Source organism: Rhodnius prolixus, unplaced genomic scaffold (assembly GCF_049639745.1).
Source record: "Rhodnius prolixus isolate KJV_2025 unplaced genomic scaffold, Rpr scaffold_2, whole genome shotgun sequence".
Taxonomy (NCBI): domain Eukaryota; kingdom Metazoa; phylum Arthropoda; class Insecta; order Hemiptera; family Reduviidae; genus Rhodnius; species Rhodnius prolixus.
The window spans coordinates 48,186,372-48,205,428 of record NW_027411592.1 but is presented as its reverse complement, the minus strand read 5'-3'; the positions used below and the strand labels follow the sequence as shown (position 1 = coordinate 48,205,428).

Sequence of the window (19,057 nt, the reverse complement as noted above, 5' to 3'; positions counted from 1 at the left end):
TTTATTCATATTACGTGCCTTAGTCATAAAAATAAATTTTTTATTGGATTAAAAAAAATGAAAATACAGTTATTTTATTATTATATTTAAAAATTATTACAAAACTTAAATTATTTCTAATTTTTTATTTTCTGGAATACTTCTTATTTTCTTGAAAAATTCAATATAATGATGCAAATTGTGCCTGAAAAAAAAACGTTTTTTAGACAATACAGGTAAAATTCACATTCTTTAAATGATTATTCCAGAGACTGAGTAAATGAGACACAAATTATGCAATTTTTAATAAGTTAATAAACCAAAATAGTAACAGGATTTTCCCTTGTCACTGTTTTTAAGGTTTTCTAATATTTATTAAATATAATTAGTTTATTACTATAAGAGGTTTTTTGGGAAGCTTTACTACCAAAAACACTACTTTAAAATCATTTTTTACAACAAAAAAAAAATTCCAAACAAGAGCAAGGTTTTTATCTGCTTAGTTCCATAGATTAACTATCTGGTCAAGTGACTTTCTTCAAATTTTGGATTAATAGTAACATATTTGAATCTCATAATCTATAAAATGGTACCTCAGAAAGAAGTCAACCCCCAGAACTGCTCCAGAATGAATTAAAAATAGAGTCAAACCAGAAAACGCTTAATCCTTTTATATGAATAGTTAATAGAAAATAAGTTAAAGAAAAAGTTGATTTTTTTTTTTTTTAAATAAAATCACAAAAAATGAAAACTATGCTGGTTTCAAAATGCCGTAGACTGGAATAATCCATCTTTAGAATTGGTTAAGCAAATTAATTTTTCAAACTTTCATATAAATCACGTACAATTACTCCCAACAAGCTTTACTTTATTATTAAAATAATTAATATTAATAGCCGTTCAGATTGATTAAGTAACATTGCAGTTTCAAATACGAATACTTTTTCATTTTGTAAACTCAGGGTGCATGGAAATCTCAATTTGTCACGTAAATGTAAACTTTTAGTTGGGATTCATGGCTATATACAAGGATATAAAAGCTATAAACAAATATACGAATTTATTTAACAAGAAATCTTTATTATTACCGAAAAGAGTTAAAATTATTTAAATACACATGACTAATTCACCTCTTACAGGAAATCATCGATACTTCAATTCTCTGTTATCGAGAAATTCTTCAAGCTTTCGCATGCAACGAAAATCACTAGAGAAAAGTAAAGAAGAAATAAATGCTAATTTACCAGTTAGGCTTCACGATCAGCTAATGATCAAGCTTTCTTATATTAAAGGAAGATATTGTATATAAGAACGAAGGCGCCACGGTAGCCGAGCGGTTAGAGGCGAAACCTGTAAAGCTAGTATGTATTGTGGTGCTGGGTTCGACTCCCGGTCTTAGGCCTTGGATTTTATTTAATGGTTAATCAAAGAAATTTACAGAAAAGTATGTTTGCTAGTCGCCTCCGTCCACGACAATTAATTGGTAGTTGGACGAAAGCCCGCCTGAAAAAATAGGCAATAAGAACGAGATAAAACTTAGGATTCTACATATAATTTCTAATGAAACACCAAAGCCTAAAAGGAATAATGGATCTAGTTGGGTAGCTAGGGATCCACTCTGCTTCTAGTTTAATCTCCTAACACCAAGCTGGTTCGTAATAAATAGCAGTAATAATAGTTTCAACATTATCCTTCATTTTAAAGAGCAATCACTATTTTCATTTTCCGAAATATAATTAAATTTCTCAACATTAGGACAAGCACCCTTTCCACAAGAACAGCATTTAAGTAATTTAAATAGAAAAGTAAAAAACGTTAAAGAAGTAATTCAACATAAAACTCGTATTAAGTAGTAAAATAACTCCCTGCAACATAAACATTAAATACTGCTACAGCTTAATAAATGAATGGTAAAGAAATAACAATAAGATAATAATAAAACAAGATGTCTCAAAAATATTTAAACATTTGGGAAAAATTATTAGCCAGATATATTAACAATTTAATTACACAACTTTTCATAACATCGTCCAAAAGGATAAATAGAAAAATGTAGTTCAGATTGTTAAGTCAGAGCTGGATAATATAGTTCTATTGATAATATATTGAATGGATAATAATTTGATTTATATTTTATAAGCTAATATTAATCAACCTCTGATGGTAGATGAAACTCCGAAAACGGTCAAAAAGTACAAAAATCATGCTACAGCGACAAATAAAATAAACGAAATTAAAAAAGTATTTTTTAATTTAAATTTCATTAATATTATAGTTCGTATTCAAGCTACAACAATCGAGAAAGATAATTATAAATTTAGAATGCCAAACATCGTATATTTTACGATTTAGCATCACTAAAGACAAATAAAATTAAGCTATAATTATAGGAAGCACGCTCTTATATTTTGCATTAATTATTTAATTATTTTATGCTTTTATTAAAATAATTTGTGTTATTATTTTGCTAATTTTCAAACTTATACTGTGCAGGTTTGTGAAATATTATTTAACTTCTTATCTTCTTTTATAATCATAGTTCATATATTTATACAAATCCTAGAAGCGCTAATTTATCGTTGTAAGCCGGAAACAAAATTTTACCTGGATCCGGTCATAAATTATCTGACTGTTCAAATAAAAAGAAATGAGTTTGTATTCTTTTATTCAAGCTTCAATTACGAATTTTCATTCAATTTGCGGCTTAAATGTTGCAAAATCAGTTTTATTATTATTATTATTTACTTTATCGTAAATTTTTACAAAAAGATACTGATGAAACTCTTACATCATAATAAGAACAGATGCCAGAAGTTCCTTGTTCGATATCAGATGGTAAATATAAGCTTTGGTATGTTTCCTGCAAGTTAAACAGGTGCATCCTTCTAAAATGGGTCCAAAATCTTCTTTAAAACTAAACACAAAAACAAAAATAGCCTAATTATTTCCAAACTTTTTTATTTACGAATGTAATATGCTTTTTTGTAATTGTTACCTTTCATCTTGTAATGAAATTTCAAACCTTTCTAAACCGGGCCTGTCAATTGAATCACTAAAAAAACAAAAATTCATTAATTATCGTAAAAATTCTTTGTTAGTTGGGCTGTTGTTTGGCAGGTCAGTGATGATTATCTTTTATATTCACTTTTCGGACCAGTCTAGATGTCTAGGTCTCCTAGAAACTGGGATATTTCCTTTCATTTCCTATAAACGTGGCTTATTAAGTGTTTATTTTAATAATAATTCTCAGTAATTCTTTATAATATTTTAAAACTACATTAAATTAAATTCTGTCAGAAGAACGATGCTGCTAGCCATCTTAGTTCGGCTACTAAAAAAGCTCTCAAAATCCCAACCACTTGAATGCTTGCTAAGTTCACAATGATAACAACTTAGGCTCTGGGATGTTTTGAAACAGAATATAAACAAGAAATTAATAATTTTGTTTTACTGAAAAAAACTTCTCACACTACAACCACAAGTTGTAGTATGAGATATTTAAGCTCAGAGATCATTTCGCAAAACAGACCGGTGAGGAATACCAGGGACTTTGTAAGAAAAGCAGGATTTATACCTAATGCACAATCTAGAGGTTTGTACAGTAATCTTCTGTGGCTGCGGTGCCTTAGGGAACAGGATCCGCTCCTATAAATGACAATAACAAAGGAGCGAAGAGGATAGCATAGGTGGAGCACTGGACTCCCACGCGGCAATACTGGGTTCAATTCTAGCTGTTAGCCCTCAGATTTTCTTTTCCTACGTAAAGGTATCACTGGGTTTCATCCATCGTGGTTGAAAGCTATAACGAGAGAACATTTAGACGCTCGATGTAAAAAGAAAAGATCCGGACGCCAATGGCTTTAAATGTTGATGCGCTTTAAATTTAAAAAATAAAATAACACATTTTAAAAGGAAGAATAGAAAATGTGAACTGAAGCGACTTATTCATAGAAAGTGAACAATTTTTCATGAAATTCAAACGTAACTCTTCAAAACTTTTATAGAATAATTTTCAATCTTGAAACCAAATTTCGATCCAGTCGCCGTGTCCTGTTTCCTTAATAATCCCCTTACTTTTCTTGCATCCTGGCTGTCAAGCGGAAGATGCAAGTAAATGAAGACAAACGTAAACATGTAACCTTTACGTTAAACAAAAATACTTTCATCTAACACCTGAAAATAGAATTCCACCCACCTGCCAATCATGTACGCTATCTGAGAATATTATAGGCAGAAGATATTCACTAGAACTGGATGGGTCAGTACAATTTTCCCACTTGAACTGATTCAATCTAAAATCCTACGCCAAATCACTGGTTAGCCGGTAACTTCATATGTTACCTTACAAAAACACATCACGACATTCGCTTTGTGCTAAACCTTGCCACATCCTCATTCAACAGAATTCACCCCAGACTCCAAGTTCATTAAACTCTTTAGCACAACATAGAAATTCATAACGGCGACGTTGAACTTGAGGTCTTATAACTGCCTAATGGTACCAATCAATGGATTTATACCATTTAAGACAATCAAGTTAACTTAATACTTACAATATCTGAGCACATTTACTTATTGTATTCAAACAGCAGTTATTTTTTTAAAAAAATTACTGATTTAACACTTACATTGGTACTAATTCATAACGAAAAACTAGAGCTGAATTTCTTTCAGTAACTATTTCAGCTAGAGATGAATCGAAAACATCTATTCCCATTTCTACTAAATCCAATACATAATTTGGTTTCCAAGATCCATGTATAATTCTTAATTTATCTTCTGGAAGACTCTTCTGAAACATATAATTGACAGGTTAACTCTCTTGATTCAATTAATTTTGAGTAAACAAAATATTTTGTACACAATTCAATTGACACTTTTTTTAAATATTATTCAAATATTATTTGCTATCAGCTGGGATTTACGAGGAAAAAACTAATCCTTCCTAACAAATATTTACCAGAGTTTCTTCTATGACAGGTCTCACATTGTCAATATTAATAGAATCTAAAGAAGAGCCGTTGTTATGAAGTCCATCAATTACAAAGCCATCAACCTTCCTTTCTGCAAGAAGTTTGGCAGATAATCTTCTTGCATCTAAGTCATATCCACCCTCAACTACACCAAATATTGCGCTTGACTGCAAAACCTGTAATCAAAAATTGTGTACATTATTTAATACAAACATAAACATTAACTATGCTTTTTTTTTTGCCCAACTTTTTGCAATTTACTTTACCTCAGACTTATTATGCCTGGCAAGACATTCATCAAGAAGAAATGCGGTAATATCGACAGCTTTTTTTATTTTCTTTTTTTTACTATTGATGTTAGTATCCCCGTGGCATAAAGCTTGATACATATCAGGTCGGAATGCTTCCATTAGATCCATGTATCTGAACAGGATCATTAGATCATTAGTTTAGTGGTTTGAAGGCCGTGATGGCTTCATAAAGGAGAAAAATTGATCCAAACTTTTTGGCAGTTCTCTTCAAAGTCTGGGTAGCAAGTGGAATACTATAATCAGTTTTGCTGCATTTCCTTAACAATCTCCACTGAATAAAAAAATATTTTAATGAAATTAAATAAAAGTTCCTTGAAAACTTAAAGAGAATTTAAGATAAAAAAATATCTCTTATAATAAATCGGAAACTGAGGTAACCTACCAATAAATAAACTTAGGAATCAGGTTAAACATTACATTTTCTTAAGGATTTATTGTATTAAACTTCTTTTTTCTCTGTCTTTTATTATTATATAAAAAAAGGTTTCATCGAAGCCCTTATACGATACAGACCTATCGTTGTCTTTAAAACTTTTTTTTTCAAATCTATAATTGACAAAAATTCAAGAACGTTTTATGCAAATTAAAAATCAAACTGCTAAGTTACTAGTAAAAAAAAATTTTTTTGAAAGCTTGTTTTGAACAATAGGCTGAAAGTAAAGTTACGTTAGTATCTTAACACTAAATTTCATTAGGATTGAAAAAATGAATTTTTGTTAAACAGTTCACTATATTAAGCAAATTTTCTCAAGCTTCTAATATTCATGGCCCTAATTCTTTTTAATATACTTCAAATAGAAATAATTTTTTTTTTAATGGAAATAAAAACAGATAACTATAAAGTTTTTCAAAAGTTATTTTACGTTTCCCAATAAAAGTCACTACGATTAAAAAACAAATAAAAAGGCGTATTTCAAGTCCCACACGTGAACATACAAATTATAGATAAGGATGACGTAATAAGTTTTAAAGGCCATCCAAGCAATAGCTTGGGATCCTTTAGTTACCAGATATTTATTGTTCCATCTCAGTAATTAATTCAATTTTTAATTCAAAATTGTGTTGTGAACTCACCGTAAATAACTTCAACTGTCGTAAGTAGACCAAATGATGTGTGATAAATACATTATATTTATTATTAATTCAATCAAGTTCAAGGAACACCGTATTAACACCAAAACAATCAAAAACTATTTTAATTTCAACATAACATAAATTTTTTATTATTTCTAAACCGTACTGGAGCTTGTTGTTTACTTTTAAATATTTTAAAGATTAATAATTGGTTACTATTTAGAATAAATTAATATTTAAAGGTAAAGTAAGTTTTAAACATCTGACCAAATTCCCTCAGAGAGTCAGGTCACTCTTATCTTAAGAGTTTCTGCAGGTTTCTTAGTGTAAAAACATGACCAGCAGTAGAGTGATTGAAATAAGTTGATTGTATAACTTTAGTTTAGCATATCCGAAGGAGTTACTTGCAATATGTATACTGTACAGACGTTTCTTGAATAGTTGAATAATTATTCATTATTATGAATAATCGATTTCTAATTGAAAAGATTAAAAATTAATGGCAAATTAATTCACGTTCTTCACATTTTAAATTTCAAATACTTTCGAGAGACCTTCGATAGAATGCAATTAGCCCTCTAATACAAAAATCTCAAAAAAAGTCTTCAATTGGATTTGGGTTGAGCAAACTCTAGTTCTTCATCGCATTACCACAATTTAAAACATTTAATCCTGATTATATTTATGCACAAACTCGTAAGGAGCCAGTCTTAGATATTTTAGGAAGTAATGGATTTGGTTTAGGGCCACTTCTTTCAAATATGGATATTCTTGAACTGCTCTTATTTCTGTTCTCTTCTTTTTATTTAAAATTCCTGTCTATAGAAATTGCCCGAATCTGGCGATTAACTACCAAGTGGAGAAAGCAATCATGAAAAATATATTTAAAATTTAGTAAAACTTCAGCCAGATGGGATTTCGCTGAGATGTACTAACCACATTCATTTTAGTGACAAAAAACATGACTAAATGAATACAGACTAACAATAAACAATACAGCCTCTATCTGAATTTGATACCAAATTTCTTTATTTATCAATTATCAAATGAAAAAAAAAAATACCTATTAGCATCGAGAGACATCCTGCCAGAATTTGACCAAATTGAAATACTATTTTTTCCATTATATCCCTCCGGTGTATTTGTGGATGGATCTTGAACTGAGCAATAACTCACACATTCCTATAGTTCAAAATAACAACAATCAATAAAAAATTAAAAAAAAAAAAAATCTGTTTAAATACACACTTTAGAAGATAAAAGAAATGATTATTAAATTAACTGATATCCGAACTTAAAAGATTTGTTATTACAAATCAATGAAAAACAGTAGTATAACATTTAGCAGTATACAGTTAGGAGAAACCCAGAAATTTTAATTGACAGATTTAAAAGCGTTGAGAATTCTTGGATGAGTTTTTGGCCCGTTATTGGAGTTAAACAGAGCACCTAGTTCTAGCTTAAAAATATATCAGGAACAAGTTGAGTTAAAAAAACATAAAGATATGGTACTCTTCAAATCCAGAAGTATGAGTTTTCTAGGGAATCTAAAGCCTAAGAACAGAATGTTGGGGAGGGGTGAATTATACAGAGTGTTTCCCAGCAAAAGACGAAGAAAATGAGCGTACACCCAAGAAGATAAAATGTCAAGCTGTAGAAGGACGTGAAGTACATAGAGGTGATACAATGGAGAAAACGTCCACTCTGGATTGTACCTACGATTTAAAAATTGATGAAAATCTTAAAAGAAATATTCCCATAATAATTCTTTAAGAAGTCCCACTCAGTTTTTCAATCAGGATTGTGCAAATAAATCTGAATTTCCACTTACAGAGCTTCTTCTTGCTACATTATTACTATTGTACATTATCTAATTATTCAGTGTCAGAAGTGATTACAAACAGAATCGCTATAAGTGGAAGTTAACTTTCCCTATATAATCCTGATATTTCAATCTCATCTTATTTATTATCCTGAAACCGTTATGGTGACAAAAAAAACAAGCATACTACATTGGTTGAAATCTCCGATATTATCCAACATGAGGATCTAAACACTTCTTCAATTTGAGTGCATGAGACAAACTGTCGCAAGAAATATGCAAAAATGCAAGGGCCCATGACCATTTAGAACCTAGTCTAAAAGAAGCAAAAAATATAACAGCTCAGCAAATTTTATTTGCAACTTTTAATTATATTCTTAGAGGTTGCAAACTAATATAACATACTGTTTTATTAATAAAAAAAAAAACTGCAACTAAACGTTCTACATCTCATGCTTTAGAAAAAATAATTTAAGTTCAATTAATTTGTTAGGAAATACGTTGCACAACTGTCTTTAATGGTGCAGTTCAAAAACATGTACAATGTATAAGAATTTACATTTCATTAAACTTTTATTACTAGAAATTCTTTATTTACAAGACCTAATCCATTCTCTATACTCTTTTCTAACAGATTTTTTAAAGAAAACACAATAAACATCGGAAGTAAATCTTTAGAGCCATAAAATGAAAAATTGGAAAGAAAATCTATATTTTAAGCAAAATGAAAATTTTTTAATTTTAATAGCGTTTGGCACACTTTTGTATTTATTGTTATTTTTAATTTTTTTGTAAAGCAACTTTTACTTTGAGAAAAAGAGAAATTCGCCAAGTTATCTGTTTTGAGACGAAATAAAAGTTTAGTACTAACTAATAGCGACTCGAATTGCTTAAAATGATACATGAATATGTAGCATCTTGTTATAAGGAAATCTGCTTATCTAAAATATTTTACAAAAACGATTTGATTATAGATTTTTTTAAACGAAAATGCCCAAGAAGAAAACATCCGTATGATCAGTATGGAATATGAAGGTGAGTAGGATAGTTACATTTTTTTTTTTTTTTAAATGACCATTAATTTTAGGAGAGCACATGACAGCTTCTAAGAGCCAAAACTGTACAAAGCCTTTTAGGAACGGCGATTCATTTAGAATTAATAAGACTAATTAAAATGATACAAGGTCCCATAAAATATGTAGTCCACATTCATTTCTCTTCTCAAAAATAGTAAAAGTAGATTGGTTGGAGCAAGGAAATATTCCTCCAGGTCTTTCTTTTGGTATGGCCCTCAAGAATATTGTCTGAGACTGTGAGACCAACTGTTGAGAAACTGGTTCAGGACCTGTTAGGCAGATAACGTAGACATTATTACCAAACATTTATGAAGATTTCCTTGCCTAAATGACCCTCTTTTGAACTCGATCTTGCTATTAACAAGAAAAAACTAAATTTATGAGGAAACTGAACATGAGACCTAAATGATAAAATGGGCAATCCTAATAATGTTCCAAAAAATTATATTAATTAATCTTTTTAATAAAATTGCCGATGAAACTGATCAGAGAAGAAGAAACAAAAACGTATGTTGTATTATGTTTAGAATATATTTTAGAGCTCAGAAATAACCTGAAGAACAATAGTTCAATTCCTAATCTACATTTTCCTCAAAATGATGCACCCTACAGCAAGGTTAAGAAAAAAAGCTCCTGATTTTTAAACGCACGCTGCTTCGAAGAACTTGGGGCCGTTAGATACAGAATGATATGAGATGTATCAATTTCTTGAATAAACAGTTGTGGTTTACTTCGGAGCCTTAAGTGTGCTGGACACAATGGAGAGATCCCAAATATTTTGAGGAAGGGAACTTTTAGATTGACCAAGAGGCAGACCTATGGAAGATGGTAGAAATGGGTGACCAGTTATTGAAAGTCATATACATAAGCTTAATATATGGAAGTAGTGCAGGTCTCGTGTGGTCCCAAAAAGCAGTTACACACTGTGGCGTTCAACAGTCACATCGGATTCTGAGCTTAACTTATTATTTTTTTGATACCCATTTTCAGGAGTTTGTAGCAAAATAAGCATTATTTTATTTTATTTTTAAACTCATCTTTAATATTTTTTAACTACCGTCTGGAAGTCGTGGAGGGAGAGGAGAGACGTACTTAACTATATTTTTATCACATTAAATGAAATACAAAGACTATTGACTAGTCACTTCTCCGACCTCTCAACTCATGTGGCGCTTGCAATCCTCAATAAGGAATTGTCGATTACACAAAAATTAGTTTTAAAAATGTGACTTTATTTTCAACATATTAAAAACTACTTTTACTTACAAACTAAGTTTTTGGAAAAAGTAAAGATTGTATCTTTTGCTCCATGAATCATGCAAAGTAGTTTTTATTAAGGGAATATAAATTTAAATAATAATTAATTGAATAACTATGAAATGAAGTGAGCTTCTTCCTAATTTGCTTATTTTGTTTCCACTGAATTTTATAAAAGTAAAACTAATTCAACGGCAAAAAAAAAAAAATTGGGTTATTTTCTATATTTTATCGTCATACAAATATCACATGTCAATTTACCAGTAACAAATTTTATGGAAAGAAGAAAATTATTGTATTACCTGAAGACCCACGAAATTCGAAATTCCTTTTTCGAAATCCTTGACGCCCTCGAAGCAGTGGACACTGGAAGGTAAAGAAATTTGTATTCCATGTTGCTCTCTAGTCAAGAACTGGAAAACTTCGTGAGTAATATGCGGAATACTGCCACCCTGTTACGGAATAGTTCCTAGAAAAGTATTTTTACACAATTCACTAGTTACTTGCGAAAACAAAAATTAACTTACCTTCGTATTTAACAGCAACAAGGGAGTTTCTAATGTAACTCCTGGAAGTCTAGGTATGTCACTAATTCTACCTCGCCTAATTTTTCTGTGGGGAATTTCTGAAAAACGAAATTTCATAGTACTGTTTTTAGTAAAACTCTTTTTGGCAGTATTGTTAATGAATATTGAGGTAAACACAAGCTGAAATGCATGTGCACTAGTCACATTTGGAGGTTACGATATTGTTACCAGTTACTAGTCACGCAAACTAACACAGCTATGCACCTTGATTGCAAAGTGTACCGCCCTAACAAGAGGGTAATTTGTTGTTTTCTGTGTCATGCTCTTTTAGGTTGAGTACCTGAAACTGAAAAATAATAAAAGTTATAAAACCCTCTAAATAACAATGTTCTTATGCTGAAAGTGTCATGTACATATTTATCTTATTTATTTATCTTATAAAATCAAAGCATATTTATTTAAGTAATTTATAATCTGTTCAATAAATATAATTTTATTTTATTATAAATCTAGGGAATGGATTAATAGGTAGAAATGAACGGGTAACACGTGTCTTACCTACTTGAGAATGCACTATTTTTAACATAGTATTAAATAGTATTTAGATTTTTCTTTAGTCCGGTACTTAACTGAAAGAATTCATTGTAAAATATTTGTATAAAACATTACTTCTTCTGGGAAACTCATATATTTGATAAATTATTTATAAGTATCTTATATTCTTGGTGAATATTTTTTAAACTTCTCTTTTTCTCCGATTTCCGTGTGCAATTATGTAAATGACTTTTGTAGTAGATCTATGTATGCAGCAATTTTGCAAATAAAAATATTGTATATGCTAATTTTAAGCATTCTATTTTAGTTTTTTTCAACATAGGTAATTGCATATTTATTTTATTCCCATGCGAGCATTCTAAAGGATACGTTCACGCTCAATTTTGCGTTTTAATTGTTTGAATACTTTTATACTTCACTTTTTGTTTCCAGTTATAGCTCTAACTAAGCTTGAAAATGGGAATATTCTTTTAAAACTAACTGTTCTTTTTTATGACAATTGATAAACCTTGTTCCAATTTAATGTTGTTAGTGAGAAATCAGAACTACTTGGTTTAAATTTAAATTATTCTTAGACCTTGTGACAAAGTTTCTGCTATAATTTCAGGTTTCTACTTATGTTTACATTTTAACATTTAAGTTATAATCTATTTTTATTTCCAATATTCTTGAGAATATCTTATAAAATTAGTATTGTTTCAATTTTCAGGAGAATAGAAATAATTTTCATGATGCCATTTTACAAAAGGTGGAAAGAAAAAACGACTAATTTATAAGGTAAATGAGCTCATTCATTATCTCAGCGTAAATGAGAGAAATTGTATAAATGTTTTAATTAAAGCTTAAAATTAATTTATGTCGGATTTGCATAAGTAAATTGAAATTTATTTATGTATTTCGACGCAGAAATTGTAGTATTATCTAAAATATTGTAAACAATTACTATTTGAAATTTTATTATCTTTGAAAGTATAATCTTCTAAATTCTGCTTAACTCCTAGCTTAGATATTCTTATCTACTTGAATCGAAAAGAAAATCTGTTGATAAATTTTTGTTTTATTGAAAGAGGATAAATTCATTTCAAATATTCTATGAAACTTTTACTGGAATCACGATCCTGCATTCAATCGACCTTTCCAATTAGTACATAATTGTCTATTGTACTAAATAAATACACAAAAAATAGAGGGGGTATGATGAATGTGGTCTATTTATCAATCCGTCTTTAGTTGGCAATAACTCCCACTTCGGTTAGAAAATTGCTAACTATGCGATTTGTGAGCAAATGTTATAGATTATTTCACTCAATTAAATTTGAATTCATTATTCTTTTAATAGATAATTGAGTATTTCATTTAAATTTACCAATGGCGAAAGAATCAATGATTAATAGTAATACTGAAAAATGGAACGAAGAGACAAATTCTTCTACCAAGGTAATTTATAATTTATTTTGCGATAAATATTTTATATTAAAATTAGTTCTAAGAATAAGGAAGACTTTCTTCTTTAGTTGAATTGAAAGTACAAGATGTAGATAATGTCGCTAAATGTTTGTGTTTTGGAGCTACAACCAAATCGTTGGTTTGTTTAATAAGTACCTAAAATTTTACTTACATATATTAAGTGCTTTAATACTAGTCAGAGCACCTTACGAGTAATGTTCCTTAATAAAATTTAATTACTTCTAGTAATTGAACTATATTTAAATAGTTTCTCAAATTCATTCCAAATAAACTTTTCAAATTGATAAGAAGTTAAAATGTTCCTTCGATTCTTTAAATACTCCTTGCTATAACTGAGTATATCATCTTTGAATTCTTGAATTTTCAACTTAAATACATAAATATTCTTAGTCTAATATATGAATAATAATAATTTTTTTTTTTTTATACTAAAGTTACTCCGACTCGAATGTTGCGGTGTAAACTTTTAACCCAAAAATGATTTTTTAAATATTATTTTATAGCATTGTTATCGATAATAATTATAATAATCTGCAATAGTAAGTTTCGTTTCTGTTTCTTTAACTTTCAAAACATTGGGTAATGAAAATATTTGATAGTAAATTATTTTGAGCGTTGCATTTATTATAATCAAAGACCACATTTCGGGGCAATGATGCAAATTATTATGTTTTTGCTTAAATTATACTCAAATGAGTTCTAGATATTTTTTTAACTTCTTTCGAAGAAGCGTGAAGTCGCTATTACCCCACAAATCTTAAAAATAATATTCCAATAAAATTCTTTCAAATAATCATCTAGTTTTCCAAGCTACATGTTATCTAAGTACCAAATTAAATATATGAAAGGTTTATAGTTGTTATTCATATTTACCAAGAGCTGTTATCGATAACAAAAACAAAAAACGCAAATCGTACCGGATGCCTTTAAAAAAATGTTTTTAACCATCTTCTTAAAAATTTGAAGGGGATCTGAAATCTAAAGATACTGGAATAATAAGATTTTCTTACTTTGTCTTTTCAATATCTACAACGTTTTCAGCTAATTTTTAAGAATTAAAATTAATTGGAATTTGAAAAATATTTTTCGGTTAGAACATCCAAAATTTCAGTAAGATGTTTGATAATATAATATAATATAATATAATATGAATTATAAACAATATTATTTCAGTAATGCCATTTGTGTTACTTTTCAGAGTTTTCGGGAGGAACAGAATGCTGAAACGAATGTTACTATTGTTATGAACCATCCTGATGAAGGACAGGAAAACAATAGTGATGAAGCTAAACAGCTAGCAAATAATCCTATTGACACATCTTTCAATCGTGATGACAGTGATTTTAATCGTAAGAGTTTCTTTTATTACTGTTTTTAATATAATGTAAAAATTTGGCACTTTTGGATTAAGAAATAATGTATGAATTTTTTCAATAATGAATGAAACAATTTTATAACAAGTTAGAGATAATAAGGCGGAAAAAAGTTCTAAGGAAAAAGCCAAAGAACCTGATGGTAGAGTGATGTTAAAAAGAGAGATTGGATTGATTAGTGCAGTTGGTCTAATTGTCAGCGTTATGATAGGTAATTTATTTAAAAATGATAAAAATTTAAATTTCTTCCTAATAATTTATGTGGTAACCATATTTCCTATTTTTTTTTTTTTTTCTAGGTTCTGGAATATTCGTTTCACCCTCTAGTGTCCTTGAAAAATCTGGTTCAGTAGGACTTTGTTTGATCGTTTGGGCAGTTTGTGGATTAATTTCTTATATGGGTAGCTAATTTATTATATTTAGTCAACAATTACTTGAAGCTCTAATTTCAATTACTTTAAGTTTTAATTTAATGTTAACATTTACTGTTCTTTGGTTTCTATGTACCTTTTTTGCATAATTGTTGTTATCTTCCTTCTCTTCCTAAGAAAATTTGTTCTTTTTTTTGCATTTAACGGATTAAATTGAAAAAAAGGAGCATAAGTCTCTTACTGCCATTTTATTGTATTGTTCTATTTGTACTCTTTCTTCGAAAAATTAGCCAAAAAGCTTACTGTCCTGGTACTATAGCAGTTTAGCTATAGTATAGCAGTACTATAGCTTACTTTCTATAGCAGTTGTCTATTTAAATTTCCCGTCACGTCAAAGATTAAGGAAACTAAAAATTAATGAAAAAAGTTAAGATCAAATTATATTATACTATAATAGTAATTATAGTGATCCCGGTCTGTATTGAAAAAGTATGTTCCAAGTCACGGTATTTAAATCGTAGAACCTTTTCCAACTTCATGTTTAACAAAATTCAGCATAAGAGAACTTATTTTGTTATTGTTAAACTTATAACATTAGTGAAATTATAATTATAAGATGGGTAATGTTATTAGACTATTAAATTGTAATTTATAATGTTTTATCTTCCTAGGTGCACTTGCTTTTGCTGAGTTAGGAACAGTTGTAGCTAAGTCTGGTGCTGAATATGCATTTTTTCAAGCTGCATTTACACCATTACACAGATTTTTCGGACCATTACCGAGCTTTACATACATATGGGTTATCGTTCTATTAGTACGGCCTGCAGAAGTAGCCATACTTGTTCTGACGTTTGCAGAATATGTTTATAATCCCTTTGCTGATTATTTTAATAATCATTATTCTGAGAACGTAGAATTTATAATTAAAAAATTAATAAGTCTTCTTGCTATAGGTATTTTTTTTTTTTTTTTACTCTTACTTGATTTTTTTGGATTCCTGTTGACATTTATAATTGAATAGTATTGTTTCAGGACTTATTACATTTATAAACTTCAGCAGTGTTAAGCTATATGTTAAAATTCAAAATATGTTTTCTACCTTAAAAATTGCGGCCTGTTTTATAGTGATTCTTGGCGGTTTTTACTACCTTGTAACAGGTACATCACAACAGTTTTATTTTTTTATTTCATTTCTTAATTTTATTTTCAAAATGATCTTTATTTTTATTAAATTTTTTGCAGGGCATACAAAATATATTAAAACTGGTTTCGAAGGTACTAAAAGCAATGCAAAAGATCTCGTTTTAGCTTTTTTTAGTGGATTATGGTCTTTTGATGGATGGTAAAATTATTAGAGAATAATCATTCTTATAATTAAGCCAAATAGTGTTGAAAAGTCTGCTTCCTAATCTGTACCAAAGATATTATTATTATTATTATTTTCCATAAGCGTACTATGACGAAGTAGTACAAAATTTACTCGGAAAAACTGTCTTCTTTAGTTCTCCGAGTTTAAGCTTACTAAATACTTAGCTTTAAGTATTTCCGTGAAGTGCAGAAGTTTTACTGTAGTCCATGAATTATAATTTAACCTATAATATGAATTCTAAAGCATTATTATTTTAAATATTATTCTTTTGTTTGTGATGAAAAAATATAAAAGGTATATCTTTGTAGGACATCTGTGACTGTTGTATCGGAAGAAATTAAACGCCCTGATAAGTAAAGTATTCATTCTGATCAATAATTTCTTATTATGGTTTCGTTTGAAATAATTTCTATATTTTATTTTTTAAAGAAATATCCCAAGAAGTATTTCAATTGGAGTACCATTGGTTACATTGCTTTATTTTATGATGAACGTCGCATATATGACTGTGTTAAGTGTTCATGACATTATTAGAGCACCGGCGGTTGGAATGGTTTGTGTATGATTACAAACTGATTTTATTGGGAAATAAGTTTTGATTTGAAAAGCATTTATTTTATTTTGTTTAGAGATTTGCCGAAGTTGCATTCGGTCCTCTGTCTTTTATGATACCATTAGCGGTAGCACTTTCAACTTTTGGATGTGGAATGAGTGTTCAGTTTGGTGTTTCAAGGTATTTATAAAGTTAGTACATTAATTTTAAATAGTATACTTAATAAATGAAAGTTCCTGTACAGTGATTTGATTTCGTATTTTCAGATTATGTTATGCAGCAGGAAGAAGTGGTCATATGATTGAATCACTCTCTTATATACATATTAAGAAACTGACTCCAGCACCCGCTGTTGTTTTGCAGGTATTAAATTTACTGATTTTTCTTGACCTAAACTAAGCCACAGTTAAGAGCCATTCAGAAATAATAATTTTGTTTTCTCATCGTATTGATTTAAAATATTAATTTTCCCAATTCTACAAATTCTCCGACTTGCTCTAGAACAACTTTTATTTTTTTTACATATTTCAACAAACATATAGTTCACATTTTCATTTACAAAGTTGGTGTTTTATGCAATTGTTTAAATTCTTTAATTCATAGTTAGTGGTACTGCTATTATTCTTAGTGGTATAGTTAAAGAATAAAACTACGCTTAAAAAAATTCAATTGCTTGCTTCTCATACTTAATCTTTCTAATTTTATAAAATGCAATTTTACAGGGATTACTGACTACAATATTTATTTTAGTGGGAAGCATTATCAGATTAATTGAATTTGTAAGTTTTCTAATATGGATCTTTTATGGATTAGCTATGGTAGCATTAATAATAATGAGGAAAACAAAAAAGGAGGCCCCACGTCCATATAAGGTAGTGTTTTACTTCATTTGGAAACCATTTTTTTAATAACTTATCTTTTTATAAAATATATTTATTTTTAGGTTCCATTGTGTATTCCAATATTTATATGTTTTATTTCTGGATTACTTGCTTCTATACCTCTAGTAATGTCACCTTCCATAGAATATCTTGGGGCGATGGGTTTCATTGTTGTTGGATTCATCGTATATTATGTTTTCATTTTTAGAAGGTTTCATCCTCGTTGTATGAGTAAGCAAACAAAATTTGAATTATTTTCAGTTTTAGTATCTCTTTAAGCTCTTTATAACTAATTGTGTACATTTTTTCTCAGCTAAAGTGACTCACTATATTCAAGTTTTGCTTCAAGTGGTTCCTTCAGAAGGTTGAAGTTGAGGAATGGTATGCTCTTAATGGTTGTCACAATTTAGTAATTGATGTGAAAGAGAAATTAAATACCAAAGAACGTGAAAAGACCGTAGTACAGATATAATATGAGATTCGACTGACTATAATTATAAGATTGTTAAAGGCACTATGTGAAAATCGTGGAATATATATTTTTAAAATAAATTTGTTTTTGCTCATTTTTGAATTTTTATTTTTTAGGGAGTACACTATTCTTAAAATGCAACACTTTTTCTACACTTGTGCAATAATATTTGTTTACTCATCAGAGTAAAGGTTTTTACATTGAAAGAAATATACTCTTTTTAACATTTTAATAGATCTTATTGAAAGACTCAATTAACTTTTTTCGAATCTAATTGACGACTTATACACTAAAATTTGGTGTGAAAAGTTCACAATTAATTTCATAATTATCACATTTTTAATTTAAAAGTTATTTTTATTGAAGTATCACGCCTGGCACTTGGTTTGCTATTCATTATAGACCAAATGATTAATTTCTCTCTGATGACGAATGAAAGAAAACCTGTCAAGGGTTCAATAGTAAAAATGTGATCTGCGGAAGATAAAATCGAAGAAATTATCCAGCACTTTACACTAGTTAATAAGTTATAAGCCCAAAAGATGACTGGATCGAAAACATGACTCAAAATAAATAAAAAAATGACTGAAACTGGTAATATTTTTAGAAAATCTCTTACAATACCTGAATAGCCCCAGTTCAATTCATCTGGCCATTATTGTTTTGACTAGGGCACAGTCAACTCCTGGACGAATTATTTTTTTACCTGTACGCTTTTCATACCGTTTGGTTGTGCTACGATCGTTACTTTTCTGCACTTTGAGACCAGAAGAGATAGCAAAAAGGGCTGCTGGAAAAATCCTTGAATGTTAAAAAAAACTGGAGAATTTTTCTACCAGAACTAGAAAATTGTGATGTCTCTTTTGGCTTCTGTTTCTGGAAATAATCATGTCTTTTCCGATAATACAATCTTCTGACTATGATCTAACGCACTATTCTCAAACTAAGAAACTGATATATAATTTTTTCAATGGCATGTACTAATAACTATTCTACA

At 29.1% G+C, this 19,057-nt stretch overlaps 2 protein-coding genes across 7 annotated transcripts; one reads left to right on the top strand and one right to left on the bottom strand.

Moving 5' to 3' along the window:
- Window positions 1–64: 64 nt before the first annotated feature.
- Window positions 65–11,323, bottom strand: LOC141448507 (queuine tRNA-ribosyltransferase accessory subunit 2). Its single transcript, XM_074116892.1, has 9 exons — window positions 11,020–11,323; window positions 10,795–10,944; window positions 7,401–7,519; window positions 5,219–5,375; window positions 4,940–5,128; window positions 4,608–4,771; window positions 2,975–3,031; window positions 2,768–2,893; window positions 65–184 (listed from the first exon to the last, which is right to left on the bottom strand). Exons 1-9 carry the CDS (start codon window positions 11,134–11,136, stop codon window positions 106–108), a joined length of 1,158 nt encoding a protein of 385 aa, XP_073972993.1. The 5' UTR covers window positions 11,137–11,323; the 3' UTR covers window positions 65–105.
- Window positions 6,231–18,154, top strand: LOC141449828 (b(0,+)-type amino acid transporter 1-like). 6 transcript variants are annotated; one of them, XM_074119659.1, is made up of 17 exons: window positions 6,231–6,357; window positions 9,134–9,194; window positions 12,284–12,351; window positions 12,914–13,011; window positions 14,240–14,390; window positions 14,503–14,625; window positions 14,714–14,815; window positions 15,457–15,738; window positions 15,818–15,943; window positions 16,028–16,127; window positions 16,463–16,507; window positions 16,584–16,707; window positions 16,784–16,887; window positions 16,974–17,070; window positions 17,430–17,579; window positions 17,651–17,819; window positions 17,902–18,154. In XM_074119659.1, the coding sequence occupies exons 4-17, from the start codon at window positions 12,943–12,945 to the stop codon at window positions 17,955–17,957; spliced, it is 1,698 nt and encodes a 565-aa protein (XP_073975760.1). In that variant the 5' UTR covers window positions 6,231–6,357; window positions 9,134–9,194; window positions 12,284–12,351; window positions 12,914–12,942; the 3' UTR covers window positions 17,958–18,154. The 6 variants fall into 6 exon arrangements, with proteins under 6 accessions (XP_073975760.1, XP_073975762.1, XP_073975759.1 ...); XM_074119661.1 differs by lacking the exon at window positions 9,134–9,194 and having other exon boundaries at window positions 6,246–6,357; XM_074119658.1 differs by lacking the exons at window positions 6,231–6,357; window positions 9,134–9,194 and adding an exon at window positions 10,737–10,865.
- Window positions 18,155–19,057: the final 903 nt, after the last annotated feature.

Coding starts and splice junctions, on each gene's coding strand:
- LOC141449828 (XM_074119659.1), top strand. CDS start 12,943: ATGGCGAAAGAATCAATGATTAATAGTAATACTGAAAAATGGAACGAA. Junction 14,391..14,502: donor TGATGACAGTGATTTTAATC/GTAAGAGTTTCT, acceptor TTTTATAACAAG/TTAGAGATAATAAGGCGGAA. Junction 16,708..16,783: donor GAGCACCGGCGGTTGGAATG/GTTTGTGTATGA, acceptor TATTTTGTTTAG/AGATTTGCCGAAGTTGCATT.
- LOC141448507 (XM_074116892.1), bottom strand. CDS start 11,136: ATGAAATTTCGTTTTTCAGAAATTCCCCACAGAAAAATTAGGCGAGGT. Junction 10,945..11,019: donor TGTTGCTGTTAAATACGAAG/GTAAGTTAATTT, acceptor ATTCCGTAACAG/GGTGGCAGTATTCCGCATAT. Junction 7,520..10,794: donor CGAATTTCGTGGGTCTTCAG/GTAATACAATAA, acceptor TTTGAACTATAG/GAATGTGTGAGTTATTGCTC.